The 27,867-nt window shown below is 47.8% G+C and overlaps 1 protein-coding gene across 5 annotated transcripts; it reads left to right on the forward strand.

Annotated features, from left to right (window-relative positions):
- The first annotated feature begins 16 nt into the window (after positions 1-16).
- TRAF3IP2 (TRAF3 interacting protein 2) lies at positions 17-27,510 on the forward strand. Of its 5 annotated transcripts, none has more exons than XM_035322121.1 (11): positions 17-165; positions 1,344-1,510; positions 9,412-9,490; positions 9,738-10,481; positions 13,558-13,747; positions 15,970-16,145; positions 17,385-17,473; positions 18,892-18,960; positions 21,260-21,376; positions 22,485-22,559; positions 26,902-27,510. In XM_035322121.1, exons 3-11 carry the CDS (start codon positions 9,475-9,477, stop codon positions 27,046-27,048), a joined length of 1,623 nt encoding a protein of 540 aa, XP_035178012.1. In that variant the 5' UTR covers positions 17-165; positions 1,344-1,510; positions 9,412-9,474; the 3' UTR covers positions 27,049-27,510. The 5 variants fall into 5 exon arrangements, 4 of the variants coding, with proteins under 4 accessions (XP_035178012.1, XP_035178013.1, XP_035178011.1 ...); XM_035322122.1 differs by lacking the exon at positions 17-165 and adding an exon at positions 985-1,051; XR_004749528.1 differs by lacking the exon at positions 17-165 and adding an exon at positions 22,297-22,385 and having other exon boundaries at positions 1,132-1,510; positions 26,902-26,968.
- The last annotated feature ends 357 nt before the right edge of the window (positions 27,511-27,867 follow it).

Below are 27,867 nucleotides of genomic sequence, written 5' to 3' on the forward strand. Positions count from 1 at the left end.
AGCAATTTTGGCTTCAGCCCAGTAGCGTGACTTCGGATGACCCAAAAGGAAGGCTTGGTGTCCTCAGCTGAGGAGGGCGGGGAAGAAGAGGAGGAAGGGGCCAGGACTATCAGTCAGAGAGCCGGGCTGAGCTCCTGATGGACAGTGGGTTTCTCTGGGAAGAAGGTAAGCCTGTGGGGGCACTCAGGCCATGGGACAACACGGCACTACCACGGATATAATCGTGTTTAGTGCTCAGCTTGGAGACACCCGCTGCTCCCAGCCATTCGATTTTTTCCCCCGGGAATCTGGTGGTAGCTCTCTGACAAGAGGAAATAAGTATCCGGGCCATGGCTTCACCTCATGGCCACGAATAGGGCTGGCAGGATGGTGTACGTCTGGAGGGGGGATGCCAGGCACAAGGCTCCCTCCTCTGCCCTCTATGCCACAGGAAGGGTGCAGGAGCAAGAAACAGAGGCACCATCTGAGCTACAGACCTCGGGGGGTGACTTAGGCATCCTTGCATGTGCAGGCTGGCCGATCAAGCGTTAAGCTGGCGTGTGGTGGCAGCCCATGGACGCCTGAAGGATGAAGTACTGTGCACGAGTTGCAGCCTAGACAGACTCCTCCCAGGGTTAAACTAAGAAAATGTAGGCTAAAGATCAGGAAGAGCTTCTTGGCAGGAAGGTCTGTGGAGCGGGGAGGTCAGGAAGGCGGTGTGGGCTGGGACACACAGCTGCGTCCAGCGGGAGCAGCAGGGACCGCTGCCACGAAATGGCCGGCGTGGCTCTTAAAAGCCCACCACGCCATGCTGCGAGCACTGGTCTTACTCGGCTTTCGGGAGCAGTGTGAACACATAAGGACTTCAGCATGTGTGAACAGCGAGTTTCTGCTCCTTTGAGGCATGGAGGAAAACTTGGAAGTGTCTAAAAGTCTAACCTAAAAAAAAAAAAAAAATCAGACAAGACGAGAAATTGTTTTTTTTTTTTTGTTCTTTATATAGTTCTTGCAGTCATCATGTGATTTTCTTCGGTAGGCTGAATCACAGTTGGTTTAGTGTTTGGGATTGACAGTAAGTAACCGGGGATTAAAAAAAAAAAAAAAAGGATGGCTTTTCCAGTGAGCCACATTGTTTAGGAATCATACTGGGTTTCCCCTACAGTTATTTATCTGTAGGGCTCACGCAGAGGCAGCCTGGCCTCCTACGAGAGAGGGAGAGAGACGCACTCAGGCATTTGGAGAGAGTTTTTAAGCTTCAAAGTGTCTCTCGTCCGCCGCTGCTTCACTCCCCCACAGGAGGTTGCAGACGGAGGCTCTCCACTTCTGAGTTGTGATTTGCATGCCTCTTCCACTTCCTGCTACAGAGCCAGTTCTGCAGCTTACCTGGGAGAGGAAGAGAGGCTGTCGTAAAAGGAGGAAAAAAACGGCCGAGGAGGGAGACCCGGGCGCTCGCAGAGCGAAAGAGCGCGTAGGAGACTCTCCAGCCCTTTCCCCTTCGCTGGCCAGCTGAGTGAGCCTCCTCAGCCACAAGGTAAGGAGTGTTAAAGATACTGCGCTTTTCGGTCCCTGCTTGTAATTAGCTGTTGACCCACTTTTGGCTCTCCGTGGGTATTTTTTCCCTCAAATTTCTCTCTTCCCTCTCTTTTTTTTCCCCTCTCTCTCATCTAATGATAGACCGACTTTCACAGATGGTTACAACATGTTTCAGCCATTTCACTGCAGGTTTTTTTTTTTATATATATATATATATAATCTGGAGAGTTTTGGGGTAAACACTGGAAATGGACACGCCTGGTGTTGAAATGTTGTCCTGCGTATTTACATAGCTGCCTGGCAATGCCTGTCAGCCAGGCCTGATCCCAGTCCCTCCCTGCACGGCTGTACACGCCGAAGGCGGCTTGTTCGCTGAGAGCCCTCCCCTCTGCAGCGCTGCCACAGGGCTGGGTGAAGGCACGGGGGCCTCTGCCTTGGCCCCCACCAGGCACTGCTACCCCCAGTGCCAGGGGCAGCGTTGGACAGGTCCTCAGACCTGGTGAGGGTGAGGTCGGTGGAAAGCGTGAAGAAAATAGGTTTCTAGACCTGGTTCGCACAGTCCTCCATGGCGTTGGTATGGAAACGGTGGGAGAGAGCCAGTGGTATTTCTTTTTAATTAGAGTAAAATTGGCCATATAAAAATCACTCTGATTTCATCCTGTAGCCGTTTCTTTCAGGACGTGGGTTTTGTGGGGCTAACATTTGCTGGGTAGAGAGAACAGCAGATCTGGGCTTATTGATCCTCCTCCACTACCAGTTACCAAGGGACTGGAAATTCCCAGCCCCACACAGGGTAAGCCCCGCACAGGTTCAAGGCCTGGCCTGGATGCTGGAATCATCTGCTCATGTGGCCATCTCCCTGGGAGCGTGACAGGGAGCACAGAGCTGCGTGTGTGCTGCCTGGCATGGGCAGTGTTGCCCCACAGTGACCCGAGGGTGCTCCAAACCCCATGGCACGGGGCTGGCCCCGAGGCATCCTCCTTCCCTGCCTGAGCCAGGTGCCAGCCCTGGTGCCTCGTAAAAAAAAAAACCTGTTGCTCCGTGAGGAGATCCCAGGTGTGCCCCACGTAGCCCCCTGTGTGCCTGGGCCACTCACAGCCATGCCCCTGTGCTGGGGAGGCCCCGGGAAACAGCCAGAAGCCTTTTGGTGGGGGAAAAGGGGACAAAACAGTGTTTAAAACAGCACTGAGGTGGTTAGTTAAGGTGACAGTGTTGGGTCAGGACCCAGGCCCCCAGTGACACCTGTGGCAAGTTAGGGCCCCTGATCCCTCATCGATGCTGGTTTTTAAACGCTCATTTCTCCTGCGAGCGTGTGGGTGCCTGTAGCATGCCATCACCTACGTAATTCAGGCTTTAAGAGCTCCTGCCTGCTCGTCTTTTGCCAGGGGCTGTGCACACCGTGGTGGGGGCTGTGGGTGATGCTGAAGACGGGGATGCACAGGGTGCACACGGCGGGGTCAGCACTCCGGTGAGCACTCGCTGACACTGCTGGCAGTTGGCAAGTGTCTGCTCATTGTGCTGCAGCCTGGGATACCATCAGACTCCGAGGTCAGCTTGCTCTTGCTGAGTGCCAGCCATGTTTTGAAGCATGCTGTACAATTTTTGTACTTTTTGTACTTTTTTTCCCCTTCTTTTAATCTTTCTAAGGAAGGAGACAAGCATGTGCAGTTATGGTGTTCGTGCCTATGAGTGCCCCTCACCACCAGCAGTGGCATTTGAAGTTTGGCAGAGGGTACATGTCTGTGAGATACATACATTTCTGCACGTTTCACAAGAGCAAATGAGTGAGTGAGTGTGAGAAAGGCTGTTATTGCTCCAGCTGAGGGAGACACGTCAGGTCCCCGAGTCTTCCCCGCACCCTCCCACCACCCACATGCCCGGCACCCCTCACACTGCAGCACGGGGAGAGCGAGCACGTCAGCCCTGTAAACGCCACAGATTTTCCCTTATTAGGAACCAGTCGGTCCAACATAAGGTACAAAGCTATAGGAAACCAGGATTTCGTGGTTCCCAAGGAGATTCACTCCTCTCGGGGTGGTCCCCCTATCCAACCTCACTCAGCTACCCCAAATTCTGCCTGTCAAGAATGGTTATGCGACAGGAGTTTCAGATGTACTGGGGCTGTGGGATATCCCAGTTTGAGGGTTATTCAGTGCCTGTGGAAGTTTTATCAGCATCAGAAATGGGTGGGAAATAACTTCCAGAAAGCGAACACATTTTTAAAAGGTGCCTGTATGTGGATGTCTAAGATCATTGCAGACATTTCCATATTTCACAAACGTGGAAAACTGGCAAGGAATTCTGCCTGTATGTGCGATGTCTGTTTGGATCCTTTTTAAGAGTGTTGCACTCCTAATTTCTTAATACGTATTGTCTAGTGCTCCTTTTACGTGCATATTGAAGTCTACACTCAAAGAAGTGAAAAGACGTTAGTGCTGAAGAAGAGGATGTGATGTTTGCCAAGCACGGAGGCGTGGAAGCATGTTCCCCCGTTTTCCTGGCGCATGTAGACTTCCATGTCATGGCTGCAGGAAATATGTAAGAGCAGTCAGCGTGGAAGAGGAATGTTGTTTTCATATTGTTTTTCTGCTTCTTCCAGAAGCTGTAAAAATAAACATCACCTGCCCTAGAGAGTTTAAAGTCTGGGCTCAGAACGTGACACATTGCCTTGGTCTTCACTGGGGAAGGTACCCGAGGGAGCGGGGAAGCATCTGTGATGACAGCAACCCAAATTCTTCGTGGTGAAGTGAAACTCTTCAGCTTGGATTTCCTTGTCTGTGTTTATTTAAGTTATAGACCCAAAACAGTTCCCACATTTGCACTTGCTCTTCCTAAAAGGATCTGTCTCTGGTTCTTGGAGGGAAGTTTTGCCTAGCATTTCTGTAGAGAAAGCTGCGCTGGATACAGTGTGCTTAAGCACTTGCACTTATGTGACCCCATCGCAACAGCATTTGTTGCAATCTCACTGATGTGTGCATCCTCACGACAGCTTGCAAACTCTGCATCCAATTACTCCCGTCTTGCAGATGTATATCTGCAGCTCCACAGAGCTTTAACGATTCAGCCAAAGCACAAGGAATTACATGGAAATGAAGAAATTCCTATCAATCCCCACCCCTTGTGATCTCAGCTTTGCCTTAATCTAAATCCATGCTATTTCAGAAATGTCATGACTGCTGAATAAAAAACCTTTCCCCTGTGAGCTGTGCAACAAGGAAAGTGAGGATTCTTTCTCATCCTTATGTTTTCTTTTTTACTGATGTATACAAATGTATCTTTGATCAGAGGGGTCAAGATGTTTTCCCCCGCTCTGGAAGCGACAGGGAGTGCAGATACACTTGTGTTGCAGGTTTTCTCTTCTGTTTCCTCACTGACCGAGCTTTTCTAATCAAAAGCAGATCGGTGGTATGTGTTTTGGGACAAGCCAGGGAAGTAGATGGAATGCCTGATGGGTTTCGCAACTGGCCACAAGAAAACTGCAAAGATGGGCCCAAACCCAACACTCTTCCTCTCCCCAGCCACCCCCTTGCTTCTGCTGGACATTTCTTAGGGCAGTTTGGCCCTTGCTTCAAACTCGGATGCTCAGGCCTGTCCCCACGGACATGCAGAAGAGTTTGTTCCCCTCCATTTATGCTGTCCCTGCCACTTCCCAGAAGTGGCCATCGCCAGCAGCATGCGGGTCACAAGGAGGGGACGGCATCTGCGAGGGCGGCAGCGGGGGCAGCCCTCCCTCGGGGCTCTCAGGCCAGAGAAAGAGAACTTTGCTGGGTCTGGGAAGCCTTGCAAAAGAGCTGGGACGTTTCTTCCCAAAACCTTGGGTCACTGCCGGGCAGGTTGCTGAGCGCCCACCCAGGAATGTTTTTTTGCTGAACAAACACACATTGGAGAACTGCGCGTACAAGGAGAGGAAGGAAAAGAAAGAGAACGGATGGCTTAAGGAGTTTCCTCGTCGTTTTTGTGAGCAGCCCAGGCCTGGCTACTCTGTCCCTGTAGGAAGGGCCTCTTCACTTTATTACGAGCAGGAATATAAGCAAAAGCTCCAGCTGGTTATCAGTAATCTCCTGCATGGTCATTGGTGCAGGGCGTATATTAAATTCTTGAAGCTTCCTGGCAATATCACGATCTGACTTGAGGCTGCAATGGCTTTGGAAATGAGAATGGGGCACAATCTACATCCTCCGGTGGTCTTAGTGCCAGAAAGGGATCAGGCTGCGGGTTTCTCTGGATGTTTCAATATGCTGAAGCATTCCTTTACCCTAATTCTTCAACACTGGGGACCTAAGCAAGTTATTTTTCTGTCCATGGCTTTACTATACTTGCAGGATAAATCCTATACAAAAGTCCAAGGAGACCTAATGAAATCGTAGACTGTGAGGCCACGTAAAATACCGGGATAAGGGGCTCGGTGCTGGGTTTTGGTTCTCCTTTTTTTTCCAGAAGCTGAGGGTCATCAGTGGAGCAGAAACAACATCCTGACACACTGGTGTCAGAGGATGAATGTTTCTGACTCATCTGTAACATTTCTAGCAGAGTGGGGATTTCTCCTGGGAATTCCCACCCAAACACCACCACCGGCATTGCCCAAAGCACGTCGCAGGGTTAACTTATCCTCGGGGCTCTCTCCACAGACAGAGCTCTGCTGTTGTAACAGCTTCCCTTTCCAAGCAGAGCTGCCGAGAGAGGAGGAGGAGGAAGTCACTTCTCCTCCTCGCTGATGGTGTGCCTGTGTTAACACCAAAGCCCCCGGCCCCACAGGAGCAGGAGCTGTGCGTGGGCATCAAAGCTCAGCTTTCGGTGCTCAGCTGTCCTGCAGCAGGGGCTAAGCAAAATAATATTTAGAAAGCTAGAAGCTTTTGCAAGGAAACACATAGGCGATGGAATCGGGTCTCTCTTCTGTCCGACCAAACTATTTTTACTCAGAAATTTGCAGTAGTTTTCATAATGTTTAGGTCATGTAACACAGGAAGAAGATAAGGCAGTCATTTAAATATTTAGTTGATTGGAGAGATAAAGAGGCATTTGTCCTTTTAGAGGGCCAAACTAATAGGAAATACATTTTTAAACTGTTCTGAAGTAAGCATTGTTTCTGCCTGCGTCGTGCCTAGTGTTACATTCTCGTAGGCTGTGCGTGACCCATTTCGCAGATAGCCAGCATTAATGATGCAGCTGGAAAAAAAGGCAAAAAACTTTGAAGGCTGTAGCCTCCAAAGGAATTTATTAACTTTTAAACCCCATCTGACAGCTGGTCCGAATCCTGCTGAAGGCAAGCGCGTTGCTCAAGAGGAGGAGCTGCACCCAGGCACCCCACAGCAGAGCTTGCCCTCTCTGAACACCAGTGAGAATTTCGCACAAGGAACCAGCTCGGTGGGGCTGCTGAGAGGTGGGGATAAGAGCTGGCGTTCGGCCCCTGAGCGGGCAGACAGAGATACCACAGGTCAAAGAGTGCCTGAGCAGGCACCTGGAGGCCAGGTGGAGTAAGGGCCAGGCTTGCGGAGCCGTTTAGGTGAGCAGATATGCAAAAGGCCTCGCAGGGAGTAGGGCAGCTGACCTTCACAGCGCTTCTGTGTGGCTGGCGGGGGGCCATGCAGCCGCCTTACAGCCCGGATCCCCGTGCAAACCTGGCCTCGCGCCATGCTGTCCCGGTGAGTCACCGCCCCAGGGAGGCACCCACTTCAGCTGCGATCCGACCAGAGTTCCCAGGCTAATAGTGCCTCGTCACTGCTGCAAAGGAGCGCACAGCACACGTCTCTGTCACGATCCTGGGCTGATAACGAGAGCTCAAAGTTTTCTCTTTCCCGTCTCCTCAGTTACAGATCAGGGAACCCTGACTCAGTGAGCGGGACCGGCGACGGGGACGTGGCGCAGAGGAAAAGTGCTGTGGACCACGGGGAAGGAAGGCTGTGTGGTGGTGGTGAGCCGACTGTCAGGATTTGAAGCCTGGGTGCTCGTGTCTGGAGGAGCTGGTTCAGGACAAGACCCTGCCTTCTCGCGCATCGGGGTGAGGCTGTCAGAGCAGCAGCGTGCTCGCTGCGCTGGTGCAGCTCATAGCTGCTCCCAGGACTGGTCTACGTGGGAAAATCTGCCAGCGTAATTACTCTGCGGTAATTATCCGAGCGTAACTCTCCCCGTGGATGTGCTTATTATAACATAGGATGTGTGTTTTGAATATATGGTAAATCTGCTGCATAGGTGGGTTTTATGTTACACGGAGGAGGAATACTGACATGGCAGCCCAGCAGCAGCAGAGCACAATTTTTATCCTACTTCCCAGCAAATGTTGCACTGAGAATTTTCGATGCCAGAGGTACTTTCAGGGGGAAATACATGTCAGTCGATCTGATTATCATGAACATAAAGCCTCGCTCGTGTCCTGTAGCACAGGGCACATTCTTTGCTTTTCCAGAATGGCTGTGGGAGCCAGGATAGAGGTGGGGACACTGCCTTGTGCCTCTCCATGAGCCTGTCCAACTGTTCCTGGTACTGTGGTTCTCTGAGTATGTTCTTCATTTGAACTTTCTGTTCAAGCTACTGTGACTGGAGCTGGGCAAAATCCTTGGATCCCTGAAGTCTCCTCAGATGGGTTGTGATTTTGACTTTCTGTACCAAGTCAGATTCTCTTGTCAAGCATTGCCATTCCTATTGCTTGAGTGCTTAGACCGTTCTTCTCCAATAGCACTCCTGGGATTTGGGCTTTTCCCATGTGACAGAGGGAAAACAGCTGGGGAAGTGATGGGTCCCAGACATGTTCCTCTATGCCCCGTGGCAAGGGATAAAATCTGCTGGGAGCAAGGTAACCTCCACCCCTCCACCAGAGGGTGAAGATGTCTGCAGAGATCAGCAAGCTGACCTCAGATGTGCTGATACACTTCTGTGCCACAGTCTGGGCAGGCAGGGGCTCGGGTCTGGGAAGCAGCACGGCTGCATCAGCACCCTGCCCCGCTGTGCTTCACCCTCGATTGCCTCCAGCTCAGGAGGAAGCTCGCCCTTTGGTTTGGGCCCGGGGGTGGCTCCCAGTTCCTGCCCGAGCTCGGTTTCCATTTGCTTGAGCCTCTTCCCATCGCAGCACCCCGTGGCGTACGGATGTGCATGTTAATGATGAACATTGCGCCCGAAGCTTCTGCACCTCCACAGTCCAGCAATGTTTAGGTCCAGCATAAAACCAATGCGCTATGAAACCTGCAGCGAGGCTTGTGCTTCTCATCCCAAAGGGTGGTACAACAGGAGCATGTCCGTCACCCGCCACTGCCGCTCCCATTCTGGAGCAGAGGCATCTGTCATCGAGGGTCGTTTGGCTGGACCAAATTTACTGACTGCACCTCGCAAGGGAAGGGATGATTCTCACGTCTGGAGCAGAAGCCAATTCCGAAGAAAGGGAAAAAATAATCCAAACAGTAAACAGAGTCTCTAAATTGTCTTATAATTCTCAATAATTTGAAATAACAACCATGCAATAACAGAATGGATGAGCTGGTTTGATAAAACAAGCAGCAACACTTGGAAGCTGGCTTTGGAATTGAAATTACTCAGCTAGGTGTGCGGTGAAGTTTAGATCCAAGGAATCAGTATGAAGGCATTATTACAAGGTCTGGAGAAAAATATTGCAAATGACTGTATTCCCTAGAATATGCCTAAGCATACAAATCTCCAGATTTATACAGCCTGCCTTTCTGTCAGGTGCAGAAATTACCTATGAGAGACAGTTCGTGTGCTTCTTTTTTCCCCAGTCTCAGCAGAAACAGTAAGTTCCAGAAATCCCATAAAAGTGCCTGATTTGCGAAATGCAATTTCCAGAACTCCAACCAGTATTTCTTTTCCAGTCTCTGAGATGGAGTTATTTTGGGATTATTGCCTGTGTGAAACTGTACCATGTTCTCAAGAGTACTTTCTCTTGTTTTCCAGTTTGCTGGAAGATTCTGGCCTTGCAGCTGACTCTCATTTCTGGTGTGACCACAGAGCCTGGAAATGGCCTCCGTGTCAGGTTAGTCCAAATTGTAACCCTGCGCTAGCCACACTCCAGCTAACTCTCCGCTGTCTTGCTTTGCCAAAATTCAGCCAGACCTTTCTTGCTGTTTTCTTCCTGTCTCTTTAAAACACGTAAAGGTGTGAATGCAAAGAATGCCTATTGCTCTTCAGGACTCCAGCTCACCATCACCGAGTGATGGCTGGCGATAGGCATTGGTCTGTCTGGCTGTCAGTCTACAGTGCTTCTTCTCCCGCTTTTTCAGGCACTTTTGTGAGTCGAAGCATACCAGTGGAAGTCGATGAATCCATGTCGTGGTCCCCATTTCCTGAAGGTGTCTTGGAAGAGGCTTCACAGCCTACTGGAGAGGATGTGGAGGATGAGGAGCCCCAGAGACAATGTGCTGCTCAAACACCTGTGGCTGATCCGTCGTGCCCCTGCAGAGCCCCAGCACATCACCAGCTGCCCACGGAGCCAGACAGCAGGCTGTGGTCAAAATACGCCGATCCTGATGGAGACGGGCGCTTCTGTTCCTCTGGTGAATCAATAGCTGGAGTATTTCACCCCAAGATGCATCTTTTAGCTATGGACAAACCAGGCGTGCAGCCAAGACCACAGCTTTCAGCTGACACTGGGCACAATTCCAGTAAGTCGGAGCAGAGCTTGTCTGATGCTCCCGAGCACTCACCGGAGGAGAGCAACAAAGGGAGTTCACAGTCACAGCAGCCCTCGGGAAGCAGACCCCCAGCCGAGCTGGCGACCGTGGACACGGGGTACAACTCCCAGTCGCGAGACGTGATGGGCATCAGGCACCTGGAGCCCCCCTTACCACTCGTGTCCGTGCTGAACCCCCAGGACCTCCCAGGACCGCTGATCTCCAGGGAGTTTTTTGGACCTGAGCACCAGCAGTACCCCGTGTGCCAGCACTTGCCCCATCCCAATGCCTCCCCGCAAGCCCACGGCTGCTTTGGGCACCGCTGCCCGGCAGAGCAGCACCTGCAGAGCCCATGTGAGTAGCACCGCTCACCCCGGGGCAGGTTTTCCGGGGGCATCACAGCCATCATTCACAAAGCTGGCATTTTCCTACCTACTGTTCTTCCTTTGCAGCATGCAATTATTAATATTTGTAAACAATTACTTGCAGTCTACGTTCTATTTCCAGGTTTTAGGGTTGTGCAGACGGATTCTCTGATGCCGAGCCTCTGAGCCAGAGAGAAAGTTAAAGAGCTCACAGTTGCTCATCAAATAAAGGCTAATGATTTTGCCTAGAAACTAGCCTTTGTCAGTCATGCTGAGCATACACAGCCTTCTCCCTGCTGTTATTTCATATTCTAGTCATTTCCTTCCTCCTTGCATCAGTCATTCAGCAGCCTCCTATTCCGACTTAATTCCTGTTGTTTTCATAGATTTCCTTGCTCCCGCTTGGATCCCCGAGGTTGAGAATTTCCTGCCAGAATCAGGATGGGTGCTTACCCTTGATCTCTTTAAACAGTATCTACCAGCGCTGTGGCCAAACTAATCCATGTATTTTATTTCTGTATGAAAAGAGCATGACATCCATCAACCTCATTTTTTCTGTTGTCAGCTGAAATGGAAGCTCATTACTTAAAATGGACCCCTCTCAGCTGCTGGTGATTGTATCACTGAATGCTGATGTGACCCAGTCAATACGGGTGTTTTGGCTCTCGGAGACTACGGCGCAGTTTACAGCCTGCTATTAATTAGTATTCCTTTTCAGTCTGCGAGATTTTTATCTGTTATGAAGTGAGCTTTGAACATTCAACAGCAATATCATTGTTTTAATACAATTTATATTACATTAGACACAGGAGACCCCGACCAGTTTGGAGCTTGCTAATAAAACGCTGAAGGCCTGTTCTGATAACCCTTTTTTCTTAACCTTCTGTTGACTCCACAGCATTTATATGACATGTGTTTAAAGAGGTTTCTCACTCCAGTGATGTGCTATAATTAGGTATGCAAGAGTCAGGGTCTCAGAGCTACATTTTTCACCTCTTGGTCTTGGGACTTGGTAATGGGGAAGGGGCTACAGATGGACTTCCATCAACGACTGGAGCTGAACATTTGCAAAATGTCCTCTGTTTTTCAGCACGTACCTTCTCATTTCAGTTTAGCTTGAAGCAGATGAAGAGCTTGTTGCGCAATACCTCTCACTATTTACCTCCTCCACATGTGGGCATCGTGAGAAACAGGACAGTTACTGAACCAGGCCGTTTTATATCAAAGCGGGGACTCTGAAAGGCTTTCTTTAGAAAAATCGCTGGTGTTTCAACCATATCCAGAGGGCAAAAAGAATAAAATAAACTCAGATGGCTGGAGCAGATTTGGTCAGGACCAAGAAGCTGGCAACTGTACGCCTGTTTCTCACATGCCTGGTACGGCATAAATCACCTCCTGACAGCCCCTTGTGTTTCAGATAATTGTTGGGCAGTGGCAGCCCACAACAAAGCCGTGCAGTTTGTGTGTCACAACACGCCTCTCCCGGGCACTAGCAATAGCGTGCATCGTGCCCGTAAGCTGTCAGCTGCTTTTGAACACCTGCTATTTGTGACACGACAGCAAAACTACTTCTGAAGTCAAAGAAATCCTCACAGCAGTGCTGGGTAACCGGGGACCACTAGTTCAGATATTCGTAGACGTGAGCTGTTTGGGTGCCAGGGCGCGCGTGCTTCACCACGCTGTGCTTTGAGCAGCAGTGGTTGCAGCCATTAAAGTGCTGCAGCACCAGAGAGAGCCGAGGGAAGCTGGTGAAACCCACACTGGGCTCCTCACCTGTAGACAAACTGAATCTCTCAGAGCCTGGACAGTTTTCCCAAGGCTGGTTGTGAGGAACTTAGGAGAAGCTCACAATTACTTTCCTTTTTTTTGTTCTGCCAGCCACCTTCACCCTGTCCTGTTACAAATAGTTAAGAGTGGGGTGGGAATATCTCCCAAAACAATCTCAAGAAATAAGGTGTTGCCAACGCACAATTCCATCAGAAACCTCTGTAATTGTGGGGTTGGTTTTAAAGTACTGGCTCCTGGAGTTGGATGATTTCTTTAAAGCTTTGTTTTCTTTGTTTTTTCCTCCCTTTTTTTTTTTTTTTTTAACCTTAGTCCTCATGGCTGATAAGAAAAGGAAAGCATGACACCAAAATAGCTAAAAGGATTTAAAAAAAAAAATCTAGAGGGGAAAAAAGAGTGTTTGAGCACTGCAGCTTTCCGAGCCAGCTCATAACACCATAATCATGCAGTGCTAATAAGCCCTGCCAGGCTGGACTTTGATCTGCACACAGCAGCTTGAAAGTGTGCAGAGCTGCTGCCTAATGAAAACTGCAAGCAGAAAGACTGAAAAAAAATAGTTTTCCCCATTTGGGAAACAAACAGCTTACATTGCTTTCTCTTTCAATTTATGCCAACGGTTCCACTGTACATTAGTTATTAAACAGCATTACGTGTACCCAGCCAGCAACAGGCAGACTTTTCAGAATTGCTCGAGCAAAATTGTTACTTTGGGTTTCCCCTGCAGCCTCCTGGATGGCAACTGGACCAGCAGCCAGACCTTAAAAGGTCAGCTAGGCAGAAAATTCGTGCAGAGCGAAATAACAAACCGAGAGATTATTTTTTCTCCTTTCATTTACAATAATCACAGTCTGTTTAGCCTTAGTGTTGCAAACTGATTTGTTCCAGGATTTTGCATCTGCTTTCATGAGAATGTTGGGATGATTCATTTTCTCAAGTTATTGCCAAAAAGAAATTAAAAAAATAAAACACACATCCAGCACTGAGGCATGTTAAGGGCAGGGACAAAGCAGCCCTGAGTATTTAACTGTCAGTTGTCCCAGTCGTGCAGCCCACAGCAGGGATCTGAACCATGTCATATGTGAAAGGGAAACAGGAAACAGGACCATAAAATGTTCCCTAATCTCGCTTCTTTCAGACTCAGTTACCTGCAAATGCTTCCAAACTGCTCCGTTTCCCTAGAAATGAAGGAGGACGTGCCTGGAAAGGAATAAACACAAACTGATACAAAAAACGTGTTGGCTGAAGTGATAGCTGCTGCCTTTATTTTCTCACCTTCCCAGATGGTCGAGCTCCTTACCAGCATTTTGCACATACATCGCAGCCGCTTCCTCCTGTCCCTGGACCTTGCGTGAGGGTTATCCGCCCGGCCCAGCAGGGCATCCCAAACTGCCCAAACCTTCGTGCTCCCCAGGGCGCTGCAGACCGACCACCCCAGAGGCTGTGCTCCTCCCCTGGGCCTCCTCGGTTCCCGTAAGTACGCCTCAAGGGGGTTGAAGCTCCCCTAATCTCATTCAGTAGGCTTTTAACCAGTAATTCTGAAGCCTTGCAATGTTAGCGTGCCCGGGCTGCAGGGGTAGATGCGAGGTGCTGGGCAGTTTTCTTTGCTATTTTACAGGCGGCAGGGACCCGACCTTACCCTGAAGAGCTTCAAAGCTAGTTACCCAATATGTTGTTACAGGACACCCTGAAACTCATGCATTAAGGAAGAAAAACACTTGAACATTAAAGAGATGGGGCTGATGAGTTAAAGGTGGGCTGGATATATTTCAGCTGAAACTTTAGAGCTCTCCTGCTTGAGTGCAAAGGTCAACTCGGCGACTCACTGCAGTCTTCAGCTCTATGGTGTGCCAGCCTGGGCTGCCTCAATCATTGGCTTTCAGCAATTTCCTTCTTATCTCTTCCGTAGTGCAGAGAAAAATTGAGAAAATCTTGTCTGTCACTGATATAGCTCTACATTGCATTTTGCAGCACTTTCTATGATTTCTCATGTAGTAATAAAGCACATCGTGCCTAGCACTTTTCATCTGGGGCTTTTTGACTGTTTTTCAAATATTAATTTACCGTGCCTCCCATCTCCCTCCCATTATAAGTGCATCATTAACAAACGGGAAATATCATCTATGCAAGGTTTTCTCCAGGCCCAGCTGCCTGAAGTAACATTGAAGCTGCAGGCAGTTAGCACATCTGAAAAGCAGGCTGCTTCTGTTTAAGTGACAAAATCCATTAAAGGTGCTAATCTTACAGGCACCTGTGTTTAAAAATGTCCACTTACATGGCATGGTCGCGGCAGAAAAGTAAGAGAACAGGCAGGATAAAGCAGGATGGACAACGTGACGTTATGATAAGTCAGTAGCAGAGGTAACTGCACTAAAGAGTTTGTATGAAAACCTAGAAACACTGAGGAACAGCAGGTACCCTCTGCATTAGTAAAATTTAAAAAGACTCCTAATTTTTGGCATATTGGTAAGATAAGGTGAAATTTCGGGAAGAGCTGTACAGTAACTACAGGGTCGCTTTTGTGGCTTTTGATGAAGTGTATGTTGCTTTTCTTGGTACTTTCTTCTGCTAAAAGAAATCCACAATACCCGCTCTCTGTCTTGTGGCTACGTGGCTGGTGTCTGCGTGCTGGTTCCAGGAACGGCAGTTAGATGTTGGTAATATTTGCCTATAGAGTATTTTGTAACCGAAAACATCTGTACCAAAATGAATAAACCAGATCTTAATGTGACAACAGAAAACATGCTGTGCCCAGACTGTCATCGTTCATTTAAGGAAGGCAAAGAAAAAAAAGAGAGTGGGCTTGATTGACTAAATATCACTGCTCTGTGGGGAAAAGCCTTCATAGAAACCTAACACTCATCCAACAGATTGAGCCCAGCAGATTCAAATTACACCTCATGCAAAAATCTGTGTAGATTCTCTTTCCTTGTGACTTCCGCTGTGAACCCAAAGCATGGTAGGACAAGAACTGCTAAGCTTCCTGTGATCACCCCTTTCTCTCTGTTTGTTACAGCAGAGCAGATATTAGGCAAGTTTGCTGCAGGTCCAGAGCACAGATTCTGAACAGACAAATCCTTGTTGGGTCTGTTGTTGCTGGTTAAGAAGTTGAACTTTTTCCCTTTAGAAAAACTTTGAGTTTTGTCCAAAACTGGAGATACTCCGAGCTGTGCCACAGCTGGAACTGGAGTGCTCTGTACCCCCATTTTCCTGCTCCCCACCTAGCGCCGTGTCTCCTGCACAGCACAGGACTTCCTGAAAGCTGTTGGGCCGTGAACATCTGAGTTGTCACGAAGCACCCTTTAGATAATGGGAAGAGGTTGCACAAGTGCCATTCTGCTCTGGTATGTGTGCAACAACATCCATGGCACGGCATTATTTCTTGCTCAGAAATGCTCTTTGCTTCTGTTAATTGCAAACTGAGCAGCTTTCAGCTACGAGGTACGTTTACTTCCTGTGGCTAATGTTGCTTCTGCAATAAACCATGTCTTGTGGTAGACTGTCACCAAGGTATCAAGAGGGCTCAGATCAAAAGATGCTGTAATAATGAAGTAGAAATGCCAAGTCAAGCATTTCTACAAGAACTTTTCTTAGGTAATACACAGATAAAGTTCACAGTTTGTTATTAAAAAGAAAAACCTGAATTTTACCTGAAAATATGTATTTTTTGAATCCTCGCTTGCTCTTCTTTGTAGAAACCAGATCTACAACCAGCTACCTCATGGTCAGCTACCCCCCAAGGCATGTGGCCCGGATGAAGCATGCTGTTGTCCTTCTGACAATTTTCCATCTCCAGCTGCTGTCCCAAGACCTCTGAGTAACCCTGCAGCCAAGGGAACTCTGAGAACCAGCAATTTGCCGGAGGAGTTGCGTAAGTGGTTAGCAAATTTGTTCTGTGCGAGATTTCACAGAGCAGCCTCACAGCCTTAGGTGGGAAAGCTCAGGGGACAAAGTGGGGGTAGCAACATTAAGACACAAAGACAAGAAGAAAGGAAAACACTGGATGTCATCACATCTGTAGGGTGTGAGCATTCCTGTTTGGAGGAGTGGAAATATTCCCTTGAATCCTGAAAACATAATTGTCATTAATTGCTTGTTATTTTGTTTACTGAAAATAAATACCATTTAGATTGTTTTCATGACTTCTTGCTAAACAGGATGTCCCTTTGAGGCAGGAGGCACTGAGGCTTACAGTAAAAGACTAATAACAAACAAAGCCTCAGGGATAAAGTGTTTCTGCCTGTCCCAAACCAGACAAAAATGTCAAGTCTTGACCTCAGTTTCTCCCTGACCTGGTGAGTGGAGACGACTGGGTCAGAAGCCCACGGTGAGACCGAGGGCATCATGAGCACCCCCTGAGCTTCCTTCCTTGCCAACAGCCCCTGAAACACTTTCACTCTTTGGCTCTTCTGGGAAAGTCAAGTCGCAGAAAAGCTGGCTTCCTTCTTAATGCCATGCTGGCCAACCAGTGAGATATGCCATTGCTAAGATCCCTCCACATCTCTCCTGAGGTTTCAGTTTTTCCTGTATTCTTCATTTGTTCACATGACCTTTCAGAGCCCCATGTTACAAATTCTGGTCTGAAGGACTGAATTATGACCCTGGAAACCAGTCTCGTATAAGCCCTAGTTTACCAGTGTGTCCTAGATAAAGGAATTACTGGATAATGTTGTGTCATTTTTGATACCCATGCAGCTGGCTTACCTTGACCTGAGAGTACATGGTTCTTTTCGTGTGTAAGGAAACTCCTTCAGTGTTGGTGAGAGCAGCAGGCATTGCTGTCCTCAGCCTTCCACCCTGCCCTGCACAGGAGCTTATTGCTGCTCTAAGGAGAGGCTGAGCAGCACTTGTATGGGCTCTGCCAGCTTTCAGCCGGGTCAGTGAGGTTTTGGGGGAGACTGGCTGCAGCTGGGGCTAGGTGGCATGAGCTCTGGGTGAGGGCCCAACCTCACATATGCCAAAGGGCTGGGGAAAAAAGAAGCTTTTTTCGTAAATTTGCTTTGTAAGTAATTTAGAGGCATATATGTGAGCAGAACCCGCAGCACAGCAGAAACGGAGGCCCTTGCATTGTGTATTTTAATGCTTTGCATGTTCATATGGACTCTTTTAGGCAAGGTCTTTATAACCTATTCCGTGGACACAGCGGTGGAGGTCATGAAATTTGTGAACTTCCTGCTTGTAAATGGATTTCAAACTGCTGTAAGTATTCCTTCCGGAGAAAATTACTTCCAACCAGGGAAGAAAAGAGACGTTTCTTTTTTTTTTAAAAAAAAAAAAAAAAAAAAAAAGCAGAGGGCATACATGGTGCATTTAAATGCTTTGCTGGTTATCGCTGTATTTTGTAGAGTAAGGAGGATACAAATGGGATGAAATGGCCTCGGTTTTAAAAGTTGTAACTTAAATGATTAGCCATTTCATTTGCCCCTATTTTAACTGAATTTTATACTTTGAAATGGGTTTTAATAATGACCCTGGAAAATTCCACTTAGTGACACCAGATACCAGATGGGCAATAATATGAGTTTTTGTGAGCTATTCCATTAACATTGTCTCATATTTGGTCTGTAATACCAATATTAAAAAAGGTCAGTTTTCACATTCATCCCATCCCAGCTTCTTTTCTGAGAAGGAATTACATCGTTGGTTCTTCAAATGCGAATACCTTTCTGCTAAATACTGATCTAAAATCAGTGTATTTCACACAGCTTAATGAAACAGTCCATCTCGTGGTTTCATTTGCTTTGTTAGACCTTTGAAAGGAATTCAAAAATCACTGGCTTGAAAAGGCCTGTGTCCTACTGTCTAATCCCATAAACCATCCAGATTTTCATTTAACTTCTCGTGAGTTTGCTTCATCGTGACTACCCCCTCCATAGAGGCTCTAGGATTCAGCATTCGTCAAAATCTTGATTCATATTTCCTTCTTTCAAGCCCATATGCTATCTGACCCCTCAACCTTCACTCTGGCTTCAGTTCAGGAAAGCATTTAAGCAAGTGGCTGTCGTTAAATTGAATGAGACTCAGTGGGGGTTTGTCCGTGCTTATTTATTTTCATGAATCAAAGACTTCTTCCAGAGACTGAAATTATCTTTCTCCCCAGCAGTTCTGTACTATGACCAATTCATAAGAAAGCTCAGGGCGTCATGGAGGTACAGAGTAGAAGGCTCATTAATAGCACCTTTGCTGGACAGGCAATTCTTGGTGCATGCCACAGAAAAAAATAAGTACAGCGAAATAGCCCCCAAAGAGGGAAACAAATGTGTTCTCCACTTTTAAAAAGAAAAAGAAAGACTTGAGAGCAGAACACAAATCTTCTATCAAAAGCTTGGAGAAGATAATAATTACTCCGTTGGTCACAGCCCCTGGTTGCCAGTTCCTGGGCTCACTGAGCGTGCAGGGAGGTGAGTGGTGATGGCTGCATTCAGCGCTGGGAAGTCCTCCATCTCTGCTCAGTCCCAAGTCTGGATTGCTGCACCCAGTGTCAGTGACCTGCCTGACTTCCCAGCGCACGCTCTGAAAATTGGATGTGATGTAAAGCTAAAACCTGGCACTAGGAATATATCCTTGCAGCCAGAAAGGCGTAAGGATGCTCACCACTGACTTTCATTCTCTTACAGATTGATATATTCGAGGACACGGTGCGAGGTATTGACATCATAAAGTGGATGGAACGCTACCTAGGTGATGTATGTAAAGACAATTTAACCTTGTTCGCAGCAGAAGTGACCTGAGGAAAATGGCTGAATTATTCTAACAGTAACAGGAGCAGCATCAAAATGCCAGATCCTACTATGCCCTTTCCTGCCCAACTGGAATAGCAGAGGCCTGTGATAGAAAGCACGGGCAAATCTCACTTGGTTCCGCTTCTTATGGTCTCAAAACTCTTTAGGAAATGAAGTGCTAATGCTGGCGTTCCTGACAAATTCTAGTGCTGGCTGTTAGATTCAGCCTGAAGCTGCCCTTGGACAAGTTGCTCCTCTGTCTCATTTTTAAGCAGTGTGTTTTACCCATGCAAGGGTATAATTTTATCTGTGCTTCATCCTGGGCTGCACAGTAGTGGCTGATGGTCATTCTGCTTCTCACCTGTAGCTTCCACGTTATCTAAATCACAGAAAGGTTCTTCTGGATAAATCATCCCATGTGTAAACTGGGAATTGGTATTCTGTTAGTCAAAAGACAGGTTCGCTCTTGTCACTTCATGTCCATCTCAGCAGTAAAATTCATATTGCTGCCGGTGCACTCTCACTGCAGCAGCTTCTGAAGTTCAAAGGAGCAGTGAGTGCACATCTCCACTAGGATCAGGCCGTGGGCCCACTACACCAGCACAGCAGGACACAAACTGCTGGTTGCATGGCTTGGCATGTGCCATCATGGGGTGGCTTCCTTTGGTTCGTTCCTTGCTGGGAAGCCACCAGGCCTCTGGCTCACTCCAGGCAGATCTCCGTGGCTTGGGAACAGGATGACAACGTGGTGGGCTCTCCCCAACCCGAGCAAAGAAGCTCAATCTCCCCAACCCAGCACTACACAGGCTTCCTAAAGGTGGTCCAGCAGGACACCTTAGCTCCAGTGTGTTACCACGCAGGCCTGGTGCTCCTGCACGCACAGCCAGCCTGGGGCCTCTGCTGTGGCAATGCAGTCACGCATTTGGGGGTTTTCATCAGGAGAAACCAGGCCTGGACTCACCGTGTATAATTGAGGTATTGAAACTAGAAGCCACAGTGAATACGCTTTTGCCAAGAACATCATTAACACTTAAAATACAAACGGGCAGAACTCCCTAGGGACTCCTGCACAGTCAGTAGGAGAGCCTGATATGTGCAGAGAGCAGTTCCCCCCTTCCACATAAGGATCCTTCTCTGGCTGCCCCCCTGGAGATGTCTGTTTTCCTCTACTGCCTGTGGAGGCAGTTCCTGACTTCTAAACCTTTACACATGTGAGCAAGAAAGGACTGCTTGGACACAAGCAGGGGGATGTGCGCAATCAGGCATGTCTCTGCAAACCCTCAACATCTGTAAATGCTTACATGCACATCAGGCAGAAGCAAAAGTAATTCTGGAGTATGTTAAGTCAGTGCAAGGGATAATGGTTCTTTACCGTATTTGACCCTGTGGTGGGGCAAATTCCCTTGATATTGCACAGAAGGAAAGAGTTAATTAGGTGCCAGGCTGACTATGAGCCACATACTTGGAAGCCTTACACAGCCTGATGTGGCGGGGATAAAAGACAGGCCTTAGATAAACAGAAGTAGGAGGCTTTCATCTGCGAACCTCTTCACTGGCCCACCACTAAGAGCAGAGAGATTTCCCAGATACAAAGGACGGCCCCTCTGTGGAAACCTGAGGCCACTGGGGGCCTGGGATTAAACAGGTCACGGTGGGACCCAGGCTGTCCCAGAAGGGTGAGGAGCATTGCACCACAGCAAGGTGGCACAGAGCCACCCCTAAACCCGCCCAGGCTGTCTGCCACAGCCCCGCTCTCTGCACAGACACCTCTCTGTGCACCTCACTGCTAAGGATCAGCAAGAAAAGGTCCTTTTTCTGCTGCCAAAAGCCCTAGGTGTAGTTTCCACAGACAACTGCCTTTAGCAGCTTTGTGTATAAAAAGCCATAGATGGTTGAAAAGATGCACTTTTCCATAAGCTGTTGGAAAACATTTAGGTCTGAATTTGAGGATAACTCTTCTGTGTATGTACATATGCACTCTACACTGATAAAAAAGTAGCTTTTTATTACAGGGATTCCGACTGTAAACTGGAAGCTGCTAATATATCTCTTGACATTTAGATTTTCTATATTATGCGATCTCGAGAAATAAAGAGGACGAGTGAACGAGTCCTCCTGTATTTCCTGCCAGAATGAATGAGATCCTCTCTCGTTTGCCAAGAACATAAAGATCACTTAAAACACAAACTGGCAGATTTCCGATCTGCTTCTACCAAACACACTGCGTTTCCCTATTTCATAAAAGTGCTTTTCTCCCTAACAGAAGACGGTGATGATAATCATAGCAATCAGTCCAAAATACAAACAGGATGTGGAAGGGGCTGAATCCCAGCTGGACAGGGATGAACACGGCTTACATACTAAATACATCCACAGGATGGTAAGCAAGGACATGCATTTACTGTTTTACAAAGACTCTGTCTCTTCTTCTCAAAAGACAAATCTGTCTCCAAATGGCAGGTTCTCTGCTTTGTTTTCACTAATCCCCATAGTTAAACACCCCCCTTTGGAATTCATTAATCCTCCCTCTCATCAGCTCCGTATGCTCATTAACATCTGCTAAGAGGTTCAAGAAAGAAAAATCCTATTAAACGTGCTCATCTTATTCTTCCATATTCTTTATTGTTCTATGTATATTTCCTCCTGCACCTTCCCAAGCCCACGTTGCTCTGTCATACAGCCCCGAGCACAACCTTACCTAATGCTGCCTGGCCTCCCTCCCTGTAAGGTCTCTCCTCGGGCAGCAGTAAAGCTGGCTAAAACATGAAACTGCAAAGCAAAGGCCAGAGCTGCAAAGGGGGGTGGCAGGGGACCAGCGTGGGGCACAGAGGCCCATCTCTGCGGTCTGCCACAGGATGGATGTTTAGCCCAGCAGAGCTCACAGGGCCATGAAATTCATCCTTTCTCACCCTATAACCGGTCTGATCGCCCCGCTTGATGCTGCAGTCAAACGTGTGAGAAGCTGGCACCAAGGGGTGAGCTCCCAGCAGCATTTTGCTCATCTCTCTACCCCTGGGAGCCTGTGACTCATTCAGCTGGTGTCCTGGGGACAGGCTGAGCCCCAGCTCAGACATGGAACTGGGACACAGGGGACAGGCTGGGACCTAGCTTGGACACGGCTTGCCTCCGGCTGCAATCTTTCACCCCACTGGAGTCTGAACAGGGGCCTTGAGTCAAGCTTCATTGGTTCTAGAGGGATTTCATGGGGCTTGCAACTGCAGCTAAAACCGCAATTACTTCATACCACAGAACTAAACGCTTAAGAAATGTTGACGGATCTTTCCTGTATCCTTTCTGTAGTAAAGAAGAATCAGATTAAGTGGCCAAACAAAACGATACCCAGAGTCCAGCAGCAATAGATCAAATCACTTAACAGAAGAGCAGTTTAAGTAAGCAACCAATGTTTTTATGCATAGGATTCAGATGCATGCAAAGCAAAATGAACATAACCTTCATCAGAATAAATCTGGCAATTTGTTCTGTTCTAGATGCAGATCGAGTTTATACAGCAAGGAAGTATGAACTTCAGATTCATCCCTGTGCTTTTTCCGAATGCCAAAAAGGTAACATACAAACATGTATATATATTTCTCAGATCATTAGACACATTACTCTGATCACAATGCACCAGAAGTCTTAAAAACCAGAAACTCCATTTTTTGGTTCTTAATATCCCACTAGTGATATTCCAAGCTATATTTTACATGAAGAGTTTGCAGTTTTATGTACATACAAATAAAAGCATTTCACCCACAATATAAATCTAAATACGTAAATGTATTTCTGAGGATGAATGTATAACTAAAGCTCAGATTGTCTTGAGCATTGAAAGAATTCAAATGGAGAGAGACGATCTATGCAGCAAGCATACTTTTTATATTAACCCTTTTATAATTTTGTCCAGATGTAGTACCGATGAGTGAGATGGGGGAGATTTATGACCGATTTGAAGTGAGGATCTGGAAGAGGGCGGGCTGAGAATATAAAAATAAAGAGGATAATAAATATTAAAGTACTAGACCATCGCTTGAACTTTGATGGGCCCATCAAAGGCAAACTATAAGGTTTTTTAGGACTTGTAATGTCATCTGCCCTCCGTATTGAAGATTCATTTGAGAATAAGAAATACGTAAGGCAGCAGATTCCCATACCCTTCTTCCTCATGCTGAGAGAATCTCTTGGATTTTTAAAAGATCAGAAAAGTTAAATGCCTTCGGTTACAGTTGAGAAATGGCATTCTTCCCCAAACTTATAATGGATATATTGTGTTTGTGTTCAGTTTTCCTTGCTAAATGCTGCGTGGCACTGTTGGTTAGCTGTCATGTTACCCCTAGGTACAGCTGCATTTCGGAGGAGGATGGACAAATTCTTTATATTGATTTGGGTGCCCAGAGTTTGGATCCTAAATCAACATTTGCACAATGTTATCACTGACTGTAGGACTGTGAAATCTCACAACACTTGTGGATTTTAGTGTGATGAAGTTCTTTACTTAGGCCCTGGCTTAGTGCAAGCTCGTAATTTTGAAAACACGTTCCTGGGTTTGTAAAATATGTGGGATTCTTTGGACTGAGCATTACCTCGGGTATTTCATGTCATTCAGCTTCCTTCCTGAATGATCGCGGTCTGTTACTTGCATTAAGTGTGGAAAGCTTGGAGACGGCACCACTGGGAATTGGGCGGACCAAAGCAGCAAACCGTTCAGGGTTTTCAGCTGGTCTTTGCAGCTCGGTGTGAGGGCAAAGGGCAGGACTGCTCCTAATTTCGGGGGCTCCTTGAGTGGCTGCTATGCGAGCAGACCCTACAGCCCGCAGCCATTTGGCGCACGTGACATTAGGGGCTGCAGAGACAATTGGCACAGCAGGCACTACAGCCTCCTTTGGGCCTCAAGGCAAATGCAGGAACAATAAACTCACGTTAAATTTGGCTGAACTTCATGTATCAGAAGACATATAGCATATAGCAGCAGCTCTCGGACAGTGAACGAGGAATTTCCAGGGCTGGTTTATTCAGCTGCTCTTATCAAAGCATCGGTCTCCAGGCAGCCTTCCTGCCAATCACTCCGCAGTCCACATCACCCTCCAGTTTTTCCAGGGCTGCCTTTCTCACCTAAATTATGCAGATCAGCATTTTCTAGTGCTGGTAAGGTTCGCTCTCTTTGCTCACGCATTTCTTTGGTACATCATTTACCTTCATCGAACGAGTGTAGGGAGGTTAGGTACCAGTACTTGTAAAACTTGCACGTATTCCAGGGCTGAAAAATGTCGTGTATATATACAGTGAGATGATGTTGGCAGGCAAAATACTTCCACTTTGTCTTTTTTACGCTGGACTTTTCTCTGTGTGTGTAAGTCCTGCTGTACCTGACACTGGAAAAGAGCAGGGCAGCAAGGTTTGGGAGGCTTCACTTGGGGACATGGATACTCAATGAGTTAATCTCATCCAAAGTACCTCATAAGGCACTGATGGTATGTGAAAGTTAGCTGACCTCCAAGGGGAACAATTCTATGCGATCCAAAGAATGTTCATCGGGAAATTGAATAATGAGGGGAAAAAACATGACACACAGTTAAGGTGGAACTGGCCTTCCCAGCTTCCCCTCATAAAGGAAATCTGGGTCTTGCTGGTTCAAGGCTTGCATCAAGAGAATCAACAAAAATCTTCCCGATCTGGTCACCCGATGACGGGAGCATTAAGCTGTGTTTGCCCCAGGATGTTCACTGCCTCTCCCTGGCTGGGGGTTACAGGCAGAGCGGAGGCAGCGGGAGGGAGGTTGCGAGCAGGGTCTGTGCCGCAGAGGCCAGGACACCTCAAACCAGGCTCCCCAACACACAGCCCTAAACACACGGCCCTGCCGTCCGCACTAATGGGCTCTGCCCTATTCCTGTTCCTCTGATACAGAACATTAGCAAATGCTCTTTCGGTGAGGTTCAGAATTTCTTCCATGCTCACAGATACAGATCTGATTATTTCTTTTTTTTAAAGGAAAGAAAAGTGCTGTAACCATCTTCCTATTACTCCCATGTGGTGTGACAGCTGGTGTCACGTAGTGAGGAAGGGGACACAGCACTACAAAGTCCCCTTCTTGCTTTCTCCACCGTCCTAGACCAAAAGAGCAGCTCTCACTACCCCTTACCCCCACGCACCTCCCTCATGTTACAATCATTGCCAGGGTTGATTAGCATGCAGGTAACTTCATTCTGGAGGGACATTAAATGCAATTGGCCACAGGACCAGCTCTGGAGGAAAGGCACAGAGCCTGTCTCTGAGCATAGCGTGCCTCTGTCCTTATATCCCCACTTGTCAGTTTCTTACCTACTATCCATTTCTCACACTAATTTCCATCTTTTCAAGCTTAACTAATGATTTCCCATGTGGGCTTATATCGAATGCTTTGCTGAAGTCCAGACAGACCAGGTCTGCTGCATTTCCTTCCTCCAAAAAATGGAGTTTCTTATCAAAGACAGATAGAGGGCTCGTTTGGTTAACCTCTGCTGTATTTTATCACGTTTCCTTCTGCGGCTCTTAACAAGATTTATGAAAGAAACACATTTTATCTAATGAGGGCGTACACACACATACAAACATACTTAGTCTTTCTTTCTCCCAGTAACATTCCAATCTCTTGGCCAGTTTCAAACCATGTTGTCAAAGGAGTAGAGTTCACAAAGATTCAGATCCATTCCTATGTGAAAACAGACTTGCAGGCAGAGGCAAGGAGCCTTATTCGTGATCCTGCTAAGGGGGCTGCTGCTTCCCCTTGTTGGACAGTGGGGTGTCCACGTGGGAGAGCAACCTTTTAAAACCACCCCGTTGGAAAAGCCCTTCACTGCAGCCTCCACCTTCTTGGGCACAGAGGAAGCAGGAGGCCAGGCTCAGCTGGCTCTCACCGAGCCACTTGTTCAGAAGCCCGGTCACACTGGGGGTGCTGCAGGTGCCCGGGCCGCTCGCCCCCCCTTGCAGTAAGTCCTGCAAACCCAACCAAGTGGTTAATGAACACAAGCCGCTCCCTGGGCAGTGGAAGCACCGCAGCCCGGTTCCTACAGCCGCGCAGGCCGATGAAGTGACAGCCAACTTGGAAAGCACGAGGCTCGGCAATGAAGGGCTTGGCCTGCAGATGGGCTGTTTGCTGGCAGGAGGGACACGCGCTGCCCATGCCAGGGCATCCCCCGGCGGGGCGCCAGGGCTGCGCCGTACACCAGCGGCGCTTTGGCCTGGGAGGGACCGTGGTGCTCTGTCACCATGCAGGTCCCTGGTGGCCCCAGCTTCATCACGTTAACGGGCATCGGCCAGCCCTGCGACAGGCTGCATCTCCCCCAGGACGCCGGGAGTGCTGGGGGGTTGCCCCCATGTACCTGGAGATGCTTTGGCCTCTCCTCGAGCTCAGCACTGGCTCTGGGTGGCCAGAGGACACCGTGCTTGGTGAAGGCAGGTGCAAGGCGGGAGAAGGCCACTGGTATGAGAAATGTACCCTGTGGGTTCTCCTCTCAACACTGAACACGTTGTGTGGGTCCTTCAGCAGCTGCTAAGGGGGAAACATGGGTTGCAGCCTTTCCCTGGTAGGGGCTTAAAGGTCTCCCTTGTCTCCTCAGTGTTTATTTTCACAAGCCTTTAGACGCCTATCACTGAGATCAGAATCACTTTGAAACGTGGTGAAATTAGCCAACATGATGGCAGAACAGAAAGAGAGACAGGCAAGCTGTGAGATCATTCGAAGTTCATTTATTTAGGAACCCAAATACAATTTTGAAGCCAAATTAAAATTTCTTGTTGTTACGGGAAGTGTCTAGAACAGACAAAATGAAATCTTGCTTGGCAGAGCCTAATGAAATCTGCAAAGTTCTGGTACAGATTCAGGAGGATTTATGGGATTTCGCTTTTTTTTTATTTTTCCTTGTTTTCCAGGAACACGTGCCTACCTGGCTGCAGAACACTCACATTTACAACTGGCCAAAGAATAAGAAGAACATCCTTTTGCGGTTGCTGAGAGAGGAGGAATACGTCGCTCCTCCAATCGGGCCTTTACCGACGCTCCAGGTTGTGCCGTTATGAACATTATCACTTAAAGTGCACAAGGAGCTTTGTTGTTAAAGAGTTGCTTTTGGCAGGGAGCCAGCCTTCTTCCAGATGGCTCTTTTTGATGGCAGAAGACACTCTTTCTGCTAAAGGAATTAGCTGTCTCGGGTAACTCAGGCTCAGCTTGTTCCCCACCATGTTAAACATCTATTTCTGAAGCTGATGGGGCAGAACTCTTTTCTCCTAGATTTTTTTTAATAAGCTGCAAATGGAAAGAATGTCCGGCTTTATTTTAACATCTGTTTTGAACATATTCCTTTATTAGTCAATATAGCAAACAAATACCAGAAATAATGTCGCAATAAGTGTAAAATGAAAATTACATCCTCCTTTGTGCTCAGGGTTTCTTGACAGACATTCCTGCCGTGTACAGCATTAACATACAGTCACTTTGTACATGCACTATTAAATATATTTGCCTTTTGTAAGGCTACCTTATACGTTGCGTCAGCTTTTATTATTGCTGGGAACAACGAGGGAAGGGTTGAGTAACCCAAGTTTTACTTCGACTGTCTTGCATAAAGACACTGTCTTCAATTAGAGGCCCCTTGGATCCGAAGTCTCTGGAGCTCCACTTCCTTACAGCACAGCCTCTAACACCTTCGGCATGTCACAGCAGCAGCCCGCAAAAGGACAGCGAAGCGCGCTGCTACGTGCGCAGTCAGTGCCCTGGAATGCTGCCGGACGTTTACAGCGGGCCTTCAGCTTCATGACTGCTCTTCACCCCTTGTTTAAAACAGCATGCGAAAGAGGGATTGCCAGTTGGAAACCAGGGATTGTTAGGAGAAATAACAC

The sequence above is a fragment of the Oxyura jamaicensis genome, chromosome 3 (assembly GCF_011077185.1).
Source record: "Oxyura jamaicensis isolate SHBP4307 breed ruddy duck chromosome 3, BPBGC_Ojam_1.0, whole genome shotgun sequence".
NCBI classification, from domain to species: Eukaryota; Metazoa; Chordata; class Aves; order Anseriformes; family Anatidae; genus Oxyura; species Oxyura jamaicensis.

Excerpts from the sequence above, each read along its gene's own strand:
- TRAF3IP2 (XM_035322121.1), top strand. Across the intron at positions 16,146-17,384 it reads CAATTTGCCGGAGGAGTTGC|GCAAGGTCTTTATAACCTAT; the intron begins GTAAGTGGTTAG and ends GGACTCTTTTAG. Across the intron at positions 22,560-26,901 it reads TTTTTCCGAATGCCAAAAAG|GAACACGTGCCTACCTGGCT; the intron begins GTAACATACAAA and ends CTTGTTTTCCAG.